The following is a 24061-nucleotide window of genomic DNA, read 5'->3' as shown; positions in this document are numbered from 1 at the left end:
TTCTTCATGTCAACCGGCAGCGAGCTGTGCTGGAAGACTAGAACTAGAAATTGTAGATGTTCCTCACTCTGATTTTAGATGATGAGTACTTGTTCTAGGAGTTCCTCTGCGCCATGATACTCTGCATATTCTTGCTCAATTTGGCTTTCAACAAAGAGAAGCTCAACCCATGCTTACAGTCGGAACGACGAGCCTGCAAATTGATCAGAGTAGACTGATGCTTTTGCCTTTTAATTTTTTAAATGGAATTTGGTGTCTTCTTGTTAGCCACCCAAATCATGGAGGTAACAAAGGTCAGTGGAGTTGGCATGGTCTATGCTTTTGAAGTGACAAATTAAAAAATTTAAAAATTAAAGTAGATTTCTACCCCAATTCAAGCTTTCCTATCTCTTCGTATTATATAAGGAGTAAGAGAAAGAGATGAAGAAATTAAGATGGGAGAAGAAAGAAACATACGAAGAAATGAAAAAAGAAGCAGAATGAAGCTTCTACTGTGTCGTAAGTCCCCAACCATAGTCGCACACGATGAATCTTTGATCTCCGCCACCTACCACTCGGCGTCTTTTGTCGGACCAGCAGAACTGTAGGTTTTGCAAATTGCAAATTAGGGATTTTTAGTCTTCAAGTCTTGAGTCAAACCTTTGACTCTAATTACAAAGTGTAGCCTGGGCAACACGGGAGAGAAGTGAAATTCCCACACTACCCTCATATTTAACAGATGTTAGACGGTTGATCTAACAGAGGACTAACTTGGTTAACTTTTTCATAGTTGGAGGACTTGATTGGGTAACAAAAATAGTCAAGGACCAAATTGGTAATTTCGCTATAGTCAAGGGACCATTTTGGTAATTAACTCTATATATTATCAATATAATTAAATGATCGCAGATACTCTGTACTAGATTGTAAAGATTCATATGTATTTTTTCCAATGTTCTAAGGGTAACTTATTGCCGGAAATAGTTATGAGTTCAAACCTAAATGAGGACGATATTGACTCGTTAAATTTCAATAGGTTAAGAAAGTATATATGAACATATACTACATGTACCGGGGTCAATTGTACTCCAAAAAAAAAAAAAAGAAGGGTAACTTGTCTTTATTTACCGTCAAGTTGGATTAGAAAATTTATCAAATAATTGTCAGAAGGCTTTAAAACTTTTGGATATATAAATTATACGGAGCAATACTCTAAATTAGTAAATTATTATAATGTAGCATCATAATATGATTAATATATTATGTTGATTTTCTTTTTTTTTTCCAGCCATTGTTAAAATCATCTAAAACTTTATTTTCTTCATAGTTTTTTTTTTTTTTTGTTTCAACTTTTGCTCAAAATGCACTTTACTTTAATAATGAAAAAAAAGGATAAATGAACACATTTAATTCTTAATTCCTCTTTAGAAAATGGAACGATGCATTCACAAGTTACACCATAATGTCAAGCATTCTCTAAAATTGATGTTATTAGGGTTAACCACAATTATTTGAGCCCCAGCAATAACGCTCAAAGTAAAAAAGGACCTTGTTGTCCAATGGCATCAAACCCTTCCCTTTATACAGGAGGTGGTGGGTTCGAGCCTCAGTGGAGACAATACTGACTCTTGTGCTTCAATAGGTTGAGAAAGTAGTTATGAACAGATACTGTATTGTAATAAAGTTAGTAGGATTCAAAAAAAAAAATAATCAATCAGTTAGTTTAAATGAATAAGAAACAAATGCAGTTTCCTAAATCTGTAGGTTTTCCTTTAATTTACACAAATACTTGATACAGCACATCCAGTTGAGAAGGAAAAATGGAGTCCTCTTCTCATCCAGACACCAAAAGGCACATTTTCTATCTGCACTGTCCTGCATTCTGGGAACGATGAAAGCTTAATCTAACAATAAAAACAAGAGGGAGTGAACATACTGTGAAGATACAAAACACGATAGCCTATATTAATGACACCCAGGTAATATATCTGAAGTCGTGGTGTTAACTTCAATTGCTCTCCTCAATTGCCCAATATTATTCGTCCACAATTGCTCTATAATACTATACACTTCTTCCTCGATTTAATTTGCTACGGTTAGAAATGCAGTTGCTGATGCGTTTCCATTTTCTTCGAGAAAATTTACAAGAAGAGGCTGCACAAGAACAGGGGATATAGTTACAGGTATCGATCAAATTTAAGTTATAATATATTATACAACATGTGATATGAGTTGCATAAGCTGATGAGCATATGCTTATTATAAAGATCAGTTTGGATAACATATCTGGGGATTATACCTCGTCGTTGTGTGTGCGTGAAAGGAAGAAAGGTTCCTTCTCTCTTATCCCGCCATTCTGAGCAAATATCCTTTCTAAATCCTGCAATTGTGTAAGAGAAACTAAAATTTTAATATATCATAGCAATTACTTCATCTCTTCCTAAAATGTCAGAACTAGATAATAAGAAACAAGAATCAGATATTATACTCCCTGGAAAGTAATAATTGGTAATTTGGTATAGTGTTCAGAATATAAAAAAATAAAAGCCCAAGAATATATATTCTAAAGGGAGAGATGAATAAAGTAGATGGAAAAGTGTCATACCAAATTAAAGTTATAAATTAAAAAAAAAAAAAAAAAGGAAAAAGGTCAAATAAGCCCCTGAACTTTAGCTGAAAGTCAATTAGGTCCCTAAACTTTTAAAAAGTGCAATTACACCATTTAACATGTTATATCGGTGCAATGAAATCCAATAGCCGTTAATTGACTTGCTATTACAGGTCATTCCAATTCCGGCACACAATGGTACACAGGTTCACATAACAAAGGTTCTCATTTGAACCTAATTATATTTATATATACACACACACAGACACACATATATCAGGAAGCTATTCAAGAACATATAATAAGAATCATGGACAAACTGTTTCGAAACAATGATCTACCCCCTCCTCCCAAAGAGGAGGTAAGTGAACCCCATGCATAAATTTTTAAGTAGTTAAATAAAAGCACATGCCAAATAAAACTTTCAAGAACAGAGAAATTGAGAGCTTTAGAATAGATATACTCTTTCAAATAGATCTAAAGCACCTTACCTTCCCAGTTAAGATTTCATATTCAAGCAATTCTTCAACAATTGTCTCAAGTACCCTACGGTTATTTTGAAGCATTGTTTTTGCCTTTTCATAAGCCAGGTAGTACATCTGCATCAAAGATGATTTGATATTGGAGGACATAATAAAAATAGAAGTAATCCAGTTGTCTCAGTAAGACAATTATTAGGTTATCAGTTCACGCCTTGAAAACAATCTTCAAAGATGATCAGGTTGTAGACATATTGCTTTCTAGACCCTTGCATGGTATGGGAACTATGGGCACTTGGTTTAACCAATTTTATGATGCACAAGATGCTATGCCAAGAGTGGACATGAAGAAAACAGGGGGAAGTCTTATTAGTAGGTCATTAGTTCAAGCCATGGAAAGACTCTTAAAAGGAGATAAGGTTGTATAAATATTGCATTTTTAGACCCTTGCATGATGTGGAGTCTTTGATCGAGCAATCTTTCAAACCAATTTTCTGATGCACAAGATGCCATGGCAAGAAATTCTCAGAATCTCTTGATGACTTTTAAAACAAAGAATAGGAGAATATGAGGATACTAAAAACCATAAAATAATAAAAGTCAATTATCTCCAGATAAATAAGCTTAAAAGTTTCACCTTGAAAAACCTATTCTAGATCACCCTCCTAATGACTAATTTATATTTAGGAAAAAATGGATTTCATTATCTATACTAATGAAATGCAATTTTTAAAAATTTCAACGAAATCTAAACTAATTAAAAACATAACTGGAGTGAATTTCATTTTTTATTCTCAATGTTTCAGCTTAGTCATGATTATGTCTAATGTTTTTCTAACATTAATTTAAATATTTAATCATTAACTAGTTTAAACCCCGAGTGATACTTGAATACATTTATAATTAATTTAATTTATTATGATTAAATAAATTTATTATGAATAAATATGGAGTATTATGACTAAATAAATAATATTTTGATATTCTCAAACATTTCTAATGTTTTAATTATCTTATTTTCAAATTAGTTAAAACATATCTCCAATATGTTTTTAATTAGTTTAGATTTCGTTGAAATTTTAAAAAATTACATTTCAAACTATTATTGATGAGATACAAAACTTAAGTGTTAAATAAATAATTATTACTATTTTTATCTAATTCCAAATAAAACCAATAATTGTTGAGTACTAAAATTTAGCTTATAGTGGTTTGTAAACAATAGAGAATGACCTTTAAATCGATAATGGGAAAGGATAAAATATTATTTTTTTATTAATTAATAAAATAGTTGTTAACCTCTTTTTAAAATTTAAATTGATATTAATATTAATTTTGATTATATAATAAAAAAGTAACACATAAGTTTTACTATTAACCAATCAAAAAGGGCTTTAAAAACATTATCCCATAAGAAAGTGGCATGTAAGCATTCTTATCAACCAATTAAAATGAGTTTTAAAAACCATCGTTTACTATAAATACAATAGATGTTTCAAATAAGATTTTAATGATCCTTTGGTCCTACCCTGACATTTCCAGTGAGTCTCCCTCCAATTATGGAAAACTTTCCATGAGAGAGTGTAGTTGTGCTTTTCAGGCTGATAATTATAAAATACTTTCACACACATGATTGTTCAGCATTATCTTATAAGTTATTTGCAAAAATAAAAAATAAAAAATTACACACACCCAAAATAACCTCATTAATTTTTCTTTTCTATCAATTTCTCTCCTCAGGTTAAATATAAGGGGATGACCATTTAATACCTTATACCTACGGGATGAAATCGCGATTAAGCTAAAAAATTGAGGTTGAAACATAAAATTTATTAATCCATCATTCAAGAATTGTTTAAAAAAAAAAAAAAAAAAACAGGCAAGATATGTACCTTTTCAACTTTTGCAGCAATCTCATATTCATGATTGTTTCCCATACTCAAAGCAGTCTCCTACAAAGCAATTTAGGAAGAAAAAACATAGCAGAAACATAAATATAAAAGTTGAAAAATGAACTCTTAACAGAAATCAGGTCCAACATCAGCCTATTAGAAAGATTGATGAGAAATATTGATCTACACATTGACATTAGTAGTTATATAACATAGCCCCCAGTGATTGTCAGCAATGAAGCCTCTAATACATATACTAGTGATTGAGAAATTGTTAGTAATTACAAATTCAAACTCCATTGAAGTATGCATTCAACCTCAACTAAAAACGTGAGCTCTTAGTGATGTGTTAGTGAGGATTCACATTTATTACTATATATTATTCTCAAGACACCCATGACCCACTTATGTGCAGACTGAATATATACATAAAATGGAAGAAGACTTTCAACCATTATGTAAAGAAAAGGGAATACCGCATTGCCATGGTGGTAAATTGTAGGGCTATCATCAGGCCCCCAACCATACTGGATCACCATCCGAGTAGATATCTGGTACAAAACATCAAAGTTAAATTCTTGTATCAGACCAGTGAAATAAGAAAGCTGACAGAGTCAATGAGAAAAAGTGGAAGTTGCTGCAACCTCCTGAGCCTGTTTCAACTCTGATGAAGAAAGAACATTATCCTCCCCAAATGGAAGCAGCAGCTGGGCAGAAACATAAGATCCAAAGCAAAATACAAGTTTCTTTTCAAGATACGATCTTGATTCAACATTCCCATTGATAGAACCTTCATTCCGAGCCTTAGTGATCTTTGTGCACCCAATGCCCTACAGCAAGAAACTTTAGACTTTGAAAAAGTTCTGTTAAGTATTATCTGCAATTGTAGTTTCCTTATCTTTTGAGTAATAAGATGCATTATATAAGTTTCATTTTCAGCCTCTTGAACCTAAAGAGCTTTGCAAGGGACAGGATGTCTTCTAAATTCTAAAAGCCACTGCATTTGTAGCCTGGCATGGCACATCGTGCAATAGGTTAACTGTATACATTATTTTGGCCAAAAAAAGGGAAAAAGTTCAAGTAATGGTACACACAGTATCCTTATCCAAAACAGAATTTCAAGCTATTTTCTTGAAAGGCCATTCAACATCTCCTATTCTGAAATGGTTTATATTACATATTACTAGTCATGAATCATGATACTATAAATTTTGAATATAATGAAACATAGTAAATCTCTCTAAACCTGCACTTATATTAGACTCATTTCTACGTTTTTAGTATATTAACAAAAGGTTTCAAAAGCATGCAGTCAAACCCCAGTCTGATACCATTTAATACATTCTTGTGGCTTCACATAGCAACCATGTTTTTGATAGCTTAATAGTTATTCACAAAAGAAGAGTACCAAGAAAAGAGTATAGTGCACAAGGCTTTATAAGTCCACAAGCAACCTGCACTAAATGCTTCATTACACAAGAATAGCAGGAGTGCAACTGTGAAAGAAAATTCCATTTCAACTTGTGCACCAAGAATACTGCCCCATTAAACCAATGTTTGTTTCTTCTTCATATAACAACTATTTTTAGTGCCACCACAACTAATCAAATATTCAAATTACTAAAAACACTAGACTCAATGATGTGCTATTACTGCTATGACCTTGCAGTTTATTATCAGATAATAAGAAATCTATGAAACCTCTGACAGAACTGCTCAACTAATTTGGTAGCATATATTATTTTTAAAGTAAAACACATAAGAATAGTCGATGCATGTACTTATAGATAAACTAAGAAACAAAATTTAAGTACCTCCCAAGAAAAAGGTTCAAGCCACAGATTATCAACAACATCAAAGTTGGGTAGAAGCAGTGCAATCAAGCTGCGACCTGCAGCCCAAACAGCATGAGGAAACTTCGTTTCCCTAGTCCACTAGTAGAAATCAAAGCAAAAAAATTAGTTTCAGTTATATAAGAAAAATATAGCAGATGAGATAATCTCAATGTTCAATACTGATTGTTATCTCAGATACAGAAAGGGTGAAAGCAACTACACATGTCCAAAATAGTTACCAGTAAAGCTGAATTACATGAAGCCAAAGAAAGGCAATGTAAGAGATGTATTTTAACAGGCAAACATGAGATGCATAAGATATAACAAGTTGACAACTGAACAAGTTACCAGAACTCACATCAAGAGGAGGATTTAGAAATTCTATCCCATTGCTTATCTGACCATATGGTTCCATTAGGTCAACCACATTATCCAAATCCTCTTTTGTCAGTGTAAGTCCAAGATGATTAATAAGAATTTTGCTAAATTTCTTCATAATTCTTGTTTTCCTCACCCAGTTGGGGACAAGGCCACTGAAGGTCTGCATAATACGAAATGGAATAAAAAATCATTGCAGTAGAAGCTAATAAAAAATAGAAATTGTGAAGCATAGCTAAGAAAATGGGACAAGCCCGTATTTACCTCAACATGCATATAGAGTGTACATGTATTCAAAATCATTTAGCAATAAGCAATTACATCCCTTTTCATAATATGGTATCAAAGCCCTAGGATTTTCTTGGGAATAGACCTAGGTGATCAGGCCAGACAATGCTTTTCCTGTTAGAGTAGTCAACCAGTTTATGGAGGCCCCCTATGGTGGCTGCTTGGGAAGGGCAATCCATATTGGAAAATATGTGGAGAGTGTACCAAGAAAAGGAATCTTGAATGCTGATCATGAACATACAAATATTGAGGCACTCTCTTATTCTAACTGGGCTGGATCACCAAACTCCCCACTGAATAACATGGTATCTATTACTAGGTATTGTGATTTTGTGGGAAGAAACTTCCTCTCAGGAAAAAAACAAGAAGGAAAATAAGGTTGCACAATTTACAATGAAGTATGAGTATTATGCTATGGCTCAAACGACTTTTGAACTGGTATGGATACACAACTTATTGAACAAACATATCAAGGTGGATTGAGGTTCAGTCAAGAGTAATTTCTACATCACATGTATGGACTGGAGATCAATTGGAAAGTTTATTTATAAAAGGGCTCAAAAGAAGTAGAGTGGTCTATATTTGTAACAAGTTGGGCATGATTAATATCTATGCTCCAGCTTGAGGGGAAACATTAAGCATAGTCCTGTGAGTACAGGCCAAGCCAATATTTATCTCTGTGTATATAAAGTGTAGATGTATGCAAAATAATCTATCAATAAACAAGTGTGTTCCTTCTCATAAGAGAAATAAGTACAATACTCAATAGTTGCTTGAATTAATAAGAAAAATCAATGTTGAGAAGGTTATCAAGTCAAGAATATTGGCAACAGACAATGCAGTCCATAACCCAATCAAATAGCCCCCAGCCCCTCTCGCTTTCCTAAATATTCTGTTTATAATTGCTTAGGGCAGTTAGGGGTATTGTTTATATTTTCTATTTAGGAGTGGTCAGAGATCTTATTTGCACTTTCTATTTACAGGTTTCATGTGGAGGAACTCTGGTGTCCACCAAATACTTTTTTTTTTTTTCCTTTTTTTAAAACCCTGCTCTTTGCACAAAAGCTGGAAAATGAAGGCTGGCTTTAGTAAGTCTTTCCTTCCTAGAACTTTTCATCCTAAGTTTGATGTTAATTACACTGCTGGAGTGATTTGCAGAAATGTTCTTTTGTTCATAATCTTCTGCAGTTGACCACAAGATGGTCAACACAAGTGATATTCGCCAGTTATTTCCAAAGAAAAGACCAGGCTTTGAATCCCCATTTTCCCTGATCAAACATTATAACCCAAGAAAAGGGACATCCCCATTTTCCCTGATCAAACATTATAACCCAAGAAAAGGGACTCCACAGTTAAAAGATAACCCCATCAGTCACAGCCCTGTAATAAGCACTAAATTTTATTTTCCTTCATGACCAAAATTTTTGTTGATGTTAAAAAATGATTTCCTCTGTTTTATTTAATATGTAAAAATGGAAGCTAGAAAAAGTTTTTTTTTAAAATAAAAAACATCACAGGCCAATTCGCAGTATAAGCATAAAATTTAGCGTCAAATACAGAATTTTAGGGCAAAACAGTCTTTCTGACAAGACATATGAAGGCTGTATGGAGAATCAGTTTGTAGTATATATGGAAAAGAAGTTCTTACAGCAAACCAGCTGCAGTAGCTCATAAGTTCTTCCAAGTCAAGGAATTTACTCCTGAAGGCACTACCTTCCAAGGCCACAGGAACAAGCTTTAGTTCTATTGGGCGTAAAAGAGCTGTTTTCTCAGCAACCTGCACAAGGATTGTGAATTTAGACAAAAGACTTTCCACTCAATTTAAAAACAACAAATAAATTAATAATTAATCATGAGTAATAATAATAATCAGAGTCAAATAGAAAGTAAATAACAAGAAAATAGAATACAGTGATCTACACTCTAAACCAAATATTCAAACATAAATTTTGGAAAAGGTATTGTCCCACCAAATTCAATCTTCAGTTAATGTTAAGAAAGATTAAAACATGTAACAATTTCCCCTAATTTCTGGGTGTAAGTTAGGGCATTATCCACCTGGACTTTATAATGAGATCTGTGACTCATCATAATTTAACCATATGCATCTTAGGTTCTTCAATTAGTTTTGTATTTTCTTTTGCAGATGGGGTGTAAGAATCATTGTGTAGCAAAAATCTCAAATTTCACCATATGCTACCAAATCAAAATAATATTTTTCTTTCTTCTGGTTTCTTAGGTAAACTGATGGGATATTTGGGATGCTAACCAGGCCATAATTCTTTAAGCAGTATAGCAAAACAGACCAAAGAGTTTACAAAACAAACTATTTTCAGTATGAAGGGATATGCTGGTTCAAAAACATAGGACATGCAGCAGATTAGTTTGACAAAAATATGTTCTCAACATCTCCAAAAAAAAAAAAATAAATAAATAAATAAATAAAAAATAAATAAATAAAAAATAAACCAACCATCAATATTATAGCCATAGTACCTTTCTCCAATCCACAGAATCAATGAATTCCTCATCCATGGTTTCTCTTGCAGCAATCTTTAGAATGTTTTCCCTTTCCACTTGAGTTGGCCTTTGAAGATGGAAAACTCTATCCATCCTGCCAGGGCGCTGCAATGCTTCATCAATTTGACTAAGATTTCTTGTAGTAGCCATTAAGACTACACCATCTTGCTTCTCAAAGCTGCATAAAATGCGGTGGCACAAGAAGAGGAGTAAAAAGGATCAGAAAATGAAGCAATTGTTCAAGTAAAATCAATTGGTTACTTTGAATATTAAATGAATACAAACTCTCAGTTCCCAAAATATTGCACCATCTGTGCCATCATGCCCTATAGTATGTTAAGAATCACTCAATGCACAACTTAGGAGAGAAAAAAAGGTCCAACATTGAGTGGAGTAAGCAGGAGTGCGTTACATTCTGATGACACTCCTACATCTTCCATTAAAACCACTATGGCTGACCATGGAAATAACAACACTCACAATGATGCTATGCAACATAGTTCTATGCATGAAATAATGAGAACTTGAGTAGGGGGTCCTCTAATCTCCTATCTGATACATGGCAAACTCGATCTGGTCCCAAAGAAGGTAACTTGAGTAGGGGGAAAACTTAGGAAACAAAACCTATATCAAAGACTATACATATTTACCTTACCCCAACCAAGAAAACTGCCACTCAGAAATTGAACATTGTTAGAATCTAAGATTGGGCCAATGTCACTAACATAAGAACTTTCGATACATTAAATGTTCATTTTTTGAAGGTTCATTATTTGGTATACTACCTAAAAATGAACTTTCAATACATTAAAAATAAACCTTCAGTATACTAAAAATGAGCATTTATCTATGGTCCACATTGCAATGTGGACCATAGTCCATAGTATAATTTGCCGCTATAATGCAAATGGCCAAACCACACTAAAAGACTGAATCCATCAATTAGCTAGTCTAACACGTATGTTTCTCTCTTATTTTTCAATGTTGAACTCTTAGCACTCCCCCTCAAGTGGACAACCAGGCCATTTCGAATCTAACCGGTTGACCTATCCCACTAAAACGAAAGCTTTGGATGCCACCAAAGCCATGGACAACCCGGGTGAACTCAAAGTGGACCGAACAATCTTGGGATTGAACCCTCCCAAACCATGGGTAGACAACCGGGTGAGCACAAAGTGAAAGGTTGTAATGCACATGGGCCAAACCACACAAAACGATTGAATCCAATCAATTAGCTAATCTAACCCATGGCCATATAAAGTTATAAACCCATATGTTTCTCTTTTATGTTTTAATGTGGGACTCTTAACAAACATTATCATAATAGCATTCTCAATTGTGCTTGAAGGTAATAAAAATCCCAGATGTAAAAGGCAGAAAGAAATTTAAAAAGGGCCCAAATTTTTTTTAAAAAATTTAGTCCTTCGATGGCTATGTAATTCTCCATCTATAACAGGTAGGGGTGTAAACGAATCAAATAATTTTGATTCGATTCGTGATTCGAATTCGAATAGTTATATTCGAATTCGAATATTTCGAATACAAATCCGAATTTGAATACACATTTTGATTCGAATGTTATTCAAATCCAAATACAAATCAGGATAGATTCGATTCGAATAGTATTCGAATATTCGAATATATATATATATATATATATATATATAAAGAAACTAAATTAGTAAAGGTATAAACTCTAAGCTAAAATAAAAGTGAGAGCAGCCGCTTCAGTGCTTCACCCTTCAGTCTTCCCAATAATCGAAATTTTTGTTATATTTTATCTTAATTTATTGAAAAATTTAGAAAAAAAATTAAGATAATGATTTCGAATTCGAATATTCGAGTCGAATCGAATATATTCAAATAAATTGGTCGAATCGAATACGAATCGGAATTTAGGATTCGAACACTAAACGAATTCGAATTCGAATACTCATCAAAATAATCGAATTCGAATCGAATACTGAAGTATTTGACTCGATTCGATTCGTTTACACCCCTAATAACAAGCTCATAAGTGTTTCTGTTAACAAATAAGGAGGGCAGCCACCCTCATCCGGAATTCTGCAAAAGCACAATAAGAAATGTGCATATTGCAGCTCATCTTCTCAGGGAAAGAATTCATGGACATAATGCAAGTTTAGAATGTCCTTTATGTTGGAATAAAGGGAGTAAGGGACAAATAACTAATATCATAAAATACATGATTGATGAGAAATAATCATTTCCAACTCCAAATAGACAGTAGCAGTTAATGCAATTAAAGAAGAAATCACACTAACAAATTTATATTAATGATTAGTTATCAACTTTCAGAAAATTCTGGAAAATAATAAATCCAGCTAAAGAAAACTATAATAAGAGCAGTAATAATAAAAATTGGGTGAATTTGATACCTAAGCAAATACTACTAAGTACTAAGCACTTAGAACATGGGTGAATTTGATAGCTTAGATATGATCATTAAAGGTACAGGGGAAGTGAAAAATATATGAAAGGGTTCCCACCTTTTAGTAATGTTTTACTACAAGATCATACAAATAGCAATTCTTTGATTAATAAACACAGACTAGCACATGAGAATGAGGAAAAGCTTACCCATCAAGTTCCACCAAAAGTTGATTAATAAAAGCTTCATGATCTTGTTTTTTGGTATGAATAAATTTGCCTCTGACACCAGCAAAGAGGTCAAAATCCTCCACAAATATAATGACAGGAGCCTACGAATGGAAAATGTTATCAAACAAGATAAAAATAAAATGCTGATTGTTCTTATAATCTATATAGATAAGTATACCAAAAGTCTTTCAGTTCAAAGGGGAATGAGAAAATTCAAATATAGATGATTTGACTATTTTTCGGCATAGAGAAGAATATCAGATGGTCTAGTAAAAATATGAGACTGTTTAAGAGCAATTACTCAAGCACAAACAAGTACCCTACACTTGGCCAAAAGTTTGCCAAAGGTTGCAATAGACCATATAAAATAACAGGCAACTCTTACAAATGTATTTGATCACAACACAGTGTGTTATGGACATCAAGTTGGTTCGACCATGCAAAAGCAATATAAATAACTCTCCATTTTTATTTGACAGATGATATAATGTTGTAAAATCAGAGTCATGCTTGTAAAAAAAACAGTCCCAATGCAAATCTTTGTGACAAAAACAACAGTATTTGGCCTTAAGAAATAATAGTATCACTCTGTGAGAGACCTGTAAGGAGTACATTGGAAGTCACCATTATTTAGAATGCTCCCTTACCTACCAAGCCTATATGAAAATTCTTAATTTGGTTGTATGGTGACTATTTTCAAATGCTAAATTTATCACAATTGAACACACAAACAATCAAATATTCAAATCAATTATTCAGTTCATAGTTGACTACCAAACTTCAAAATTCTTGACATACTGTGGAATTTTAAAAACTTCAAGAGAAATGAATACAAAAATAAACTGGAGATTTAAATATACTATGTAAGGCATGTAAAATAGAATATAAATGCATTATAACAAGTTAGTACCACTACAGCCATCAAGATAATATGAAACTTAGCAAACCCTAAAGTCCCAAACACGTGGATCAATTGCAAGGGATAATATGTTCAAAACCATGTTTAAGAACTGGTAGTGAAAAGAAAAAGAAGGATGGGGTTGTAAACAAAGCAGTATACTTGTAGAACAACTTCAGTCAAAGCTCATATATGTTTGTTTGTATCGTAATAGTGTAATACATACGCCCTCTCTCTCTACATCCCAAATTCTTTCCTATAGAAACATTTTAATGATAGTCAAGAAAAATCATGGTTGCAGTAGGCGTTAGTCGGGCGGTAGACTAGGTCCTAGGCGGTGCACTATAAATAAATAAATAAATATAAATATATAAATATATATACAATAAAATAAAATAAAAATTAACAAGGCCGACTCGTCCGAGTTAGGCGCCTAGTGCCTAGGCGGATTTTTGCAACAATGGGAAAAATACATATTTTTCTACTTTTGCCCATAAAATAATAGATAATTCATCGAATTATTGACTTTTTAAATCTGGTGTTTAGTTTAGGAAAGTAGACAACATTTTGAGATAGCTAATAAAAAAATGTGGTCTAATATTCTAATGTCTACCAAACTTGTTCAAATACTTTGCAAACAAGTTCGCTTAGTCTGTTTTCAAAAAAAAAAGTTCGCTTAGTCAGTCACTCTCAAATCGACTAGAAATACTAAAAATCTTAAACAAGCTGATAATCAAGCTTGTCCATAAACAAGTTTGATAGGCAAAACTCATTTAAGCACAATGAACACAAAATAAAGTGAATAGCACTTGAACATAATGTTCAAATATTGGTTATTAAATAAATGATGTTAAACATTTAGAAAGTTAAACACGCCAAGCTAAAACAGCGGCTCATTCAAACACCTAAAGGAGGCAAAAAGATAGCTACCAGATCACGTGCTGTTTGAAATAGCTCTCTAACATTTGATGCACTCTGACCAACCCATAAATCACCCTCCAACTGTTGAGCTTTAATTTCAACAACAGGAACCTTAGATTCTGCAGCTATCGCCATTGCAAGGGAAGTCTTCCCAGTTCCCCTCTCACCCACGATAAGAACACCCTGTCATATTGTACATACAGAAATCAGAGATATAGCATCAAAAATGAAAAACTAAATTAGTTTTGCATCTGATATTAACAAAACAAACTAGGAACAAACACACACAAATACTTCAAGATATACTTTTTTTATGTGATCTCGATATGTAAAATCAAAAATAATAATAATAATAAAATAAAGAGCAGAAAAAATGTATAAATTCATCTTAAGAGAAGCAAACAGATGAAGATGAGAACATCCAATAAGGACAATGCAACCAATGAGCTCCACAAACAGACAGATCTAACAATGGATGATTAACAAAACAGTGAATGACATTAAAAAAGTCAAATAAAAATAAAAACCTGAGCTCCAAGGTTGAGGACAATAATTTGAGTAGTCTGCTAAGCAACTTGCTTGACAGAAACCTTATAGGTATGACCAAAATAGTCTCAATGTGACAGCTAAGATAGAGATGTGCCCTGCTGAGAGGACACTAGAGTACTGAAGCTTCTAGACACATGATTTTTCAGATTCCAAAATGGATTGGAAGGTGCTCCTAAGCTAATTCTGATTTATCCTATTTTTCCCCCATTTTCACCCAAGAACTCTTGTCCCACCTAAAATGCATCATTTCCATTCTCTACTTTAATAAATCATTCTTACTGCCAAAGAAAAAAACATAATACAAAAACTGCATTGTCTCCAAGTTTCAACTGTGCATGCCAGATACAAGTCTAGAATTGGACGTGTCCAACAATAAAACAATGTCACTATGGATGACTTGAAAGTTTCTATCTGCTAGAATGAGTGGTTTTGCTGAGAGGAGAGGGAGCCAGGGAGGGGTTATTTCTCTAAAAACTAACCATCAAGAGTGCAAACTGCATAAAACTAGACCTGCACAGTATAAAGTAGTCTTATGGCAAGGAAATGAAAGAAACCAAAAGGACCACCAGATAAACCCAGAAGAAGAGAAAAAGGCACATATTCAACTAGGCTAGATGAAATTATCAAAATTAGCATCCATAAGGCACTTATTGCAGACACATACCCGAGGAGCACGGGCTCCCATTTCTTGAAAGGCACGTGGATTTTGTAGGAATGCCACCACTTCATAAATTTCTTCTTTCATAGATTCAATACTAGCAAAGTCTTTTAACCTTATAGGTGGATTCTTTATCCTCTGCCAAAAGGCACAAACAATCTTAAAAGAATTGATCCATCAATTTTCCAATTCAAAAAATGGTTGACATAAAAAAAACATAAGAACCTTCATTTGATCAAAAGCAGTGCTAATTGGATCAATACCAGCTCTCTTCTTCCTTTTTATTTTCCCAGTTCTGTACTTGAAATAAGCTTTCTGCAAGATTTTATGAAAATAAAAATTAAAAAAAATTGTTATCCACAAAATGTAATATTTCTTTAATGGCATTAAAAAAAAAAATTTTAAAAAAAAAAGAAAAAAAGAAGAAGAAGAAGATAAATAACAACTATAATAATAATAATATATTTGATTGCACCTTAATCCTAAACTAGTGTGGCTCAGCATTAGCATAAAAAAGTAGTATATTATATATAATCTGGAATCTACTCAATTGCAGAACAAGAAACATTATATAGGTTCAAACAACACAAGTTTCAGAAATTCAGAGGAAAGATTGACATTGGGCAGCTCTGTGCAAAAGAAATAGAAAGAAGCTCATAGTTAACAACAGCAATATAAGTTAGATTAAGAAATCTCCTTTTATTTTTAGGGTAGAATTGTAGAAACAGAAGTTAATATCCAGTGACAAATAGACCAATAGCCAAAACATTATTCATAGACTAATCATCAATTTTCTAAGATGAGATTGGATACTCTGTTGTGTGTAAGATTGGTTGTATCTGTAAACTTGGCTATGAAAAGATAAAAACCAGAAGTCCAAAATGGACTTCAACACATTTTTTAAACTACAAGTTGCTTTCATAAAAGAGCTGTATATATAGTATGGCAAGACCAAAGGGCTTTCCAAAGGAATGAATGCTAGATAGATCTTCAAATATGTTTTCAAACCTACCAGAGAAGAATAAAGAATGGCCAGAAAAAGAGAACATACAATGAACAAGGAATTCAACAGGCTTCCATGTGACTAAAATAACTTCTTAAATTGGGAAAAAAATTCAAGCTGCAGATTATAAAGTTATTTAACTTATGACTCTAGAAGTACTGATCCACAAAGAGGGGTAAACTTCCATCCAAAATAACCAAGCATGTATACTTGAAATGATTCCCAACACATTATTCCTACATCTAAAAGTTTTTCTTTTAGTATATAAGCCCTCGCATAAATGTAAAACACTAACAGAGCCATGCTGATTCAGCTGACTAAAACAGCTCTATAAATGGCAAGAATCCCCATAATAATGATGCTTAAAGACTTACAGTCATTAGAAAACTGAAAACAGATAATCCAAGCCTTTGGAAATCAAATATGGCAAAAGTTAATAAAAAAACTTCAGAATAAAGGATGTAATTGTACCACTCTCCTCAATTTCTTGAAGTTTGGATCTCTCCGCAAAGGCCCAAAACCAAGAATTCTTGGAATTTTCCTTGTCATAAACCAAGCCACATAATACAACACATACCCAAATATTGCAGCTCTAGTTAAAAACCAAATATACCACCAAAATCCATCCGTCTTCCTTTCAGTAAACCTTCTTTCTGCAATAGCTTGGCACTTCAAGTACCACGAAGAGGATGCAGAGTCTTCTGCTCTCTCAGGCCAAGCCATACCAAGTTGCATTCTTAACTGTTTCAGGCATGCAAAAATGCATTATATTCTAGTTATTCACTGAGAAATCAAGTTGGATGTTATTTGTTACAAGTAAATACCCGATAAGGGATAACATTGTCCAGAACCGGAAAAACAATCATCATCATTATATCTTCAGTTATATTTCCAACTTTTGTCCACAACCAGTCCCTTCGATATGAAACAATAGGAGAATTCCAGAGTCCTGCTAAACATTGATTACAAAGATTCGCTATCAAGAGAAACTGTTGATGAATCTTCAGCTCTAAGAAAGGAATCCACATCAGCTGAACAACAGTTGGAATTTTAGAAGAAAGCATTCTCAAATACAAGCCGTCAAACCCTCCAAATTCTTCAAAAATCAAATCAAATTCCTGGTATAGATTTAATGAAATTAAAACCAAAAATAAAGCATATCAATGGTCAGTGAGAAAGAAACTGAGACAGATAGCACTACACCTTAATATCAACATAATATTCTTTGTCATCCCCCTTCAGATTAATGAACATGATAGCCCAATCATGCCTGATTCTAGCACTCTCAATAAGCTTCCTGGAGACAGCATAAGGAACAGCTATTGGATCCATCTCCCACCTATCTTTTTCTTCATTGTACCATGTCTTTGACACCACCCTATCCCGATCTAGAAGAATCCGTTCCTAGAGTGTGCATTCAATATCCCAATTTTAGAAGAGATTAGTTTATCAAAAAGTGTTTGCTGTCACATACACAAACATATATAAACCAAAAAAAAACTCTACTCAGGTATAACATATAATCTCAAATATAAATCATGGAATTGTTTGATTTACTACATTTCATAGTGCCAAATGAAGAAAATTCCAGCAAATTGCAAGTAACACAGTGGTTCTTGAATTTGACACCCTCATCTGTTTTGTTAAAGGATATTTTGCTGCAACATCTATCAGAAATCAGTGACAACACATGCTGAAAATGTGACACATTTGACCAGTCATGGTGGATTTAGCAAGCACTAAGAAGCTCTTGTTTGCATGCATGCCCACTAGCACCAAGCCACCAACAATGTGGAAGGATCAACCACAATGGCTCTGGATATAAGCAATGATTTGTTTACAAAATCTATTTGGACTTGCTACAGGTTAGGAAACACAGATCTCAATTGAATTTACATGAGATAGAAATATTAGGGTTTTACATGGTACACAGTCTTTCTTTATTGAAACATGTATAATGTATTCCTGTGATTTGACTTTCAGTGATTGCCATGAAACTAAGAAAAAAAGGGAATAAATGTTTTAAATTTCATTCTTATATTGTTAATTATATAGAAGACAATTAGAATTATCTGGTTGGGATTGACTTAATAAAGACAATTATCTAAAAAATGTGAAATCAATTGAGGCCTAAAAAGCATCTTTAAAAAAAATAAAATAAAATAAAATCACAACAGTTACTGAAAATTTAATGGAATTAGAACTATTCATAAATCTGAATGCACAATGGTAACAATGGACACACAACATGTATAGCTGTATTGCCTACCCATAAGCCAATGGCATGTGGTCTATGGATAGTGCCTAAATAGAACCTTGCAGATTTATTGGATGAACGATGTTCCGTGGCCTGTTTACACAGCACTGCTGTAGATTTATTGAACTAAAATTTGAAGTTTTTCGACTATCAAACAAACAAACAAAGGGAAATTACACTTTTAGCCCATGGATTATACCCATTGTATAGACTCCATCTCTGTTTGGTATATCTAGTTGGAAAGCTAGAATTAGAATTAGAAAGCTGTTAAGTTAGACAATTGGGGTTAGAGATATTATATATAAAATAATTGGATCACGTAAAAAATAGTTGCTTTTGAAAAATGAGAATGAATCTCGTCCGTCCATCACAAAAAAACATATAGGTGGAGATTTTTGCTTAAAATCTAACTTCTACATATTTACAAAAATATCACATCTTTCATTGAAACTTCTACTTATATAACAGATTTTCTCAAAAAAAAAAAAAATGCGGGTTTTTCCTACAGCGATGCGTGTTTTACCCAAAATGATATCGATTTACTACTAAATGATGCAACAGAAATTTTGCCTATTTACAAAATGTCACCAGGTTTTTCATTTAAAAATAGCTCTCATTCATCCACTGCTTTGCGATGGACGAATAAGATTTATTCCCATTTTTCACACAAGCCACTCTTTTTACCTAATGCCACCTCTATATATAAGCCAAACAGAGTTGATAGCTTATTTATAACTTAAAATAAGCAATAAGCTCTAAAAAATAATAATAAATTAAACATTGCCATACAGAGCCTCAAACCCTCCATAGTTATGAGCTCCAATTTTGGTCCCTGAATTGATTGCGAAGTGGAGATTTTAATCCTTAATGTTAGAGATCCATTAGTGGCTGATGAAAATGTGTTGATACTCTAATATGGTAGTGTTATTATTGCAACTTGACATCTCTCTTCCCTCAAAATATATGCTGTAACAACCCCATTCTTCCTCCATAACGGTATCTTCTTATCCTGTCTAGCCACTAATTCTAGGACCCAAATGTATAATAGCAATATAGCATGAAAAATAAAATCTAGAAAATCAATCTCAAACAAGGTGACAGGTGACTCAAAAAATAATGAGCAAACAAGTACAACCAAACAAGTAATAACCCTTCTCGCTCCTCTGTTTTCTTTTTCTTTCTTTCAAATGAAGAATTTTCAAGAAAACTCAACAAGGACATCCAGTCTCTCTAGTCACCCCAGCTATAGCATCCCTCTTGATTGTCGACAGCTTCTGTGTCTTAGGTTTTGGTTTTCTTCACTTTCTCATTGGGCAAATGAAGAGGAGAATGAGCAATATAAGGATGAGGGTGAGTACAAAGCCAAATATGATTTCAACAATGGTGGTTTTAGAGAGCTTCTTGGACTTTTTATGGTGTGGGGTGATTTGGGGCTAGGCTGATAGAGGAGGTGGGGAGAAGGGAAAAATGGGTTGCATGAGCCATTGCGGAGACCAATGTTTAAGGCAGAAGATGACACTGGGAACTTGATCAGTGTAACAGGATATGACCCATTGAGGTGATTATTTGAAGAGTAATGTTATCCACCCCTCCAATCTTTCCCTCCTTACATGCCATTTTCTAATTGGACAATTAACTTTCTTTTTAATTAATGGTGGGGTTACCAAATTCATGGGCACTAATGATTTTAAGCCACACCATGGGGGGAAATATTAGGGGAAAGATTTGGAGGGGAAAATATCATTTACATTTATATTAACTGAACCCTTTCATTTGCAAGTAAAGCTTACTCAAAGAGGTTAAATTCTTAGCAGTGAAGGGATTGGGGCTGTGAATTTGTTGGAGAAGAGGTTTAGGTGGCTCAACCAAAGTAGAAGGCATGAATTCCAATTCAACAAATGGAGGGAATTGCAATTCCCTCCAACCAAACAATGTCCAAAGAATTGCATTGTAAAGGAATTACAATTATAGTGTACCAAACACCCCCTCATTGAATGCAATGGGACAAGCGCAACCCAACCAAAACACAGAAACAGCAAAAATGAAGTGTTTTGTTAAGAACAAATACTAAGAAAAGACAGGATAACCAAATGGCATCTTGAAAAGAGTTCAAAGTGTATGATAGTGTGTCATTCCAGTCATATACTTAAACTTAACAGCATGATTACCTGCCTTTCAGCAACATACTTTTGACCAAAGTCAGCATTTTCCAGCAAATTTCTTTTGAGGTCTCCTTTAACCTCCTCGCGCCATTTCTTCCAGCCATGATATAAGTGAGTGGAAACTGCTTTTGGAACAACAACTTCTTTCTTTCCAAACATCCACTTTAACTCAATTTCTGGGAAGCCCTTGACAACTTCATCTATAGGTGTATTTACAACAAGCTTTTTTTCATCACCATATCTTTTCAATTTTTTCCTTATATCAGATTCAAGATTCCTTTGCATCTCATGGGATACCTGAAGAGCTTGTTTTATACGTTGAGCAAAAGCAACTGTCTCTTCATCAAATCCAATATCTTCATTTTCCAAAACATTAGGTAAAACTGTCTCTTTCAATAACTGTATTTGTGAATTTTGGAGTGTTTCCTTTATCTCAGATCTGGAAAGCTTGGTGAGAGGGCTGACAGGCATACTTCAGAAGAAACAAATTTCAGTGCAATGTGTTTAGAGGAATATACTCTATCTAGCATCGAGTGTTAAAAAGTATGCATTTATGATTTCTATATTTAAATAAGAGAAGAAAACAAATAATCTTCAAAAATATCTACCGCAATGCACATTTATATTACCCATCTGATAGTTTCAAACTTCATAGTAAATGTTGTAATCAATGGGAATAAGAATAGACATGAAAGATTCAACATTAAACAGTGTTGTGAGTTCAATTTACAAGAGTTGTAATCAGGCTAATGAATGAATTATGATCTGTGTTTGATATTACAAATAAATTAGCAACAAAGCATGCAGTGTTACAATAATGTCTCCAAAGGAATTTCAAAGGTGAAGCCACCATGGATTGAACCCATGAAATTAGGAAACAAAACAAAGTTTAAAGCAAGGAAAAGGAGAAAAGCCCTGTCCAGTCCCTAGTAGATTTGAAAAATGAAATCAGATAAAATAAAGGTTTGATACTTTGATCTTAGCATCACATGGTTATTCTTCCTCAGACTTTCCCTGACATTAGCTCATGATACAAAATTTTGAAACTATACATGAAGTTCACTAAGAAAAAAGTTCAAAATTAGATAACTCATAAAAATATGTATAAGAATTTTAAAAGTCCAAAAATAGATAACAGACATCAAAAGATACAGACTATAAACCTGGTGCATTTACCTTTCGTTCCTTGGCATCTTAATTCTCTCTAAAAAATTCCCAACCAAAGTTACACATTCCTGCTGAATGGACAAGAGCTCTCTCACACCAATGTTCAGTGCTACTGCTTCTCTCTGAGTAATCTCATCATCAATCTGGTCAATTCTCTCCCATGCCCTGTTATACTCCTCCACATTCCTGTTGATTTTTTCTTGAACCTCTTCAAGTTCCCGCTTTACTGCAACATCATTCCCTTGAGCGTTCCTCAACAAACTTTCTTCCTCCATCTTTGCTTTCAACACAGACTTGAGAATCTCCTCCGTCTGCTGGAGCAACACTCCTCTCTCTTCTTTAAAATCCCTGGTGTTTGCATATAATTTATCCATAATCTCCTGTTGCAGCCTCTCCCTCAGGTCTATCACATAATCAAGCCTATTCTCGAGAACGCCTACGCTCATTCTACCCGACTTCACCGCCTGCACCCCTCTGAGCAACATTGGAACAGCATCTAGCAATCTCTCAGTGTAGCGCGAGTACTTATGACCTTTAACCTCTTTCTCAACCTTCTGTCTGGACCGAAATAGCCAGGTTTTCACCGGAGGGGCGGCAATAGCCGCCGGAACACGAAACCCGGTAATCGGGAAAAATCCGAGAGCAATGCAGAACAGCGCACACGCAATGGGCTTCGTAATAGAATTGAGCAGACTTTCGTCATTATTATTATAACTAGACGTGCTTGGTGAATCTCTGCCTTTTATGTCAACCGATGAAGCTTCTGGATTTTGAAAATGGGGAAATTTTATCCCAGCACGAAAGAAATTTCGCGATTCGTTACGTTTTGCAGAGGATTTGACTATGAATTTCCTGGTGCGGAGTCTGTTGTTAGTGTAATTTGGGGAAATGAATGAGGGAGGGATGCAAGGAGCAGAAGAAGTAAGTAGCGTAGTGACCGTAAAACTCATTTGTTCGCCGTTAGAGGTCAACGGCAGGTGTGGTCGCGGCGGCGGCGGCGGCGCGGCGGTTGCGCTAGTGGTGCGGGAGATGAAGAGACGGTGGAGGCAACATTTTAGGAGGGTTTTAGCCTTTAGGATAGAAGCGCCTGCAGACTTGCAGTGTGCATAGCAGTAGAAGGCAAACGCTTCGTTCCGCTCTTCTCCACGGGCTCACGGCTATCTTTTCCGGATTATTATACTTTTATTTGCATTTCGCCACCCAATTTTTAATGTATTTCGATATCTACCCCATAATTTGACCACGTACTCATTTGTACCCAAAGTTTAAATATAAATACAATAGATGTATATTAAATATTTAATATTCGTAAAATAAAAAAATTTTAGTACTAATAAACTAATTATGTAAAAGTAGATACAAAAAACGCTCATTTTGATCATTGTGCCAAAGAGAATACATGCCTTGCCAATTGCCCACAAGAAAATACATGTCTATCTATGAAGAAGGTGATTATAGCACAAAAAGTTGGGCTTGTTTGGTTAATAGATGAGTATGTATGTCATTTGTAGAGGTCAACATGTCAAATATTGATAAACTGGTATATGTGACAAAAACTAAAGTATATCCATGTCTATAGTATTAAATGGGCTAGCCCTAGTCTGCCCATTATAGCTAATGGACTAGGTTGGACTAATACAAATGAGTCAATGGACTGAACACTGGGCTAACACGTTTGTTTGACACCTCTACTTGTGTCCAAACATGTGGATACATTGAAGGATTCACATAGTTGTAAATTAAAGACTAAATTCAAAAACAAAAAAGTTAACAATATAAATGTATTGTACGCATGTTGCACATTGGGTGCGCGTGCATTGCACGCGCTTATTGAGCATATGCATATAA

At 34.0% G+C, this 24061-nt stretch overlaps 1 protein-coding gene across 1 annotated transcript; it reads right to left on the bottom strand.

Annotated features, from left to right (window-relative positions):
- Positions 1–1655: 1655 nt before the first annotated feature.
- Positions 1656–23347, bottom strand: LOC116015671 (probable inactive ATP-dependent zinc metalloprotease FTSHI 5, chloroplastic). Its single transcript, XM_031255815.1, has 19 exons — positions 22223–23347; positions 21053–21518; positions 17831–18031; positions 17452–17745; positions 17099–17368; positions 15850–15939; positions 15631–15762; positions 14427–14600; positions 12578–12699; positions 9956–10157; positions 9108–9236; positions 7152–7334; positions 6773–6892; positions 5603–5788; positions 5435–5509; positions 4959–5018; positions 3079–3186; positions 2279–2359; positions 1656–2133 (listed from the first exon to the last, which is right to left on the bottom strand). The coding sequence occupies exons 1-19, from the start codon at positions 23161–23163 to the stop codon at positions 2062–2064; spliced, it is 3906 nt and encodes a 1301-aa protein (XP_031111675.1). The 5' UTR covers positions 23164–23347; the 3' UTR covers positions 1656–2061.
- Between the last annotated feature and the right edge of the window lie 714 nt (positions 23348–24061).

The sequence above is a fragment of the Ipomoea triloba genome, chromosome 4 (genome assembly GCF_003576645.1).
Source record: "Ipomoea triloba cultivar NCNSP0323 chromosome 4, ASM357664v1".
Classification (NCBI taxonomy): Eukaryota; Viridiplantae; Streptophyta; class Magnoliopsida; order Solanales; family Convolvulaceae; genus Ipomoea; species Ipomoea triloba.
This window is presented reverse-complemented; position numbering and strand designations above follow the sequence as displayed.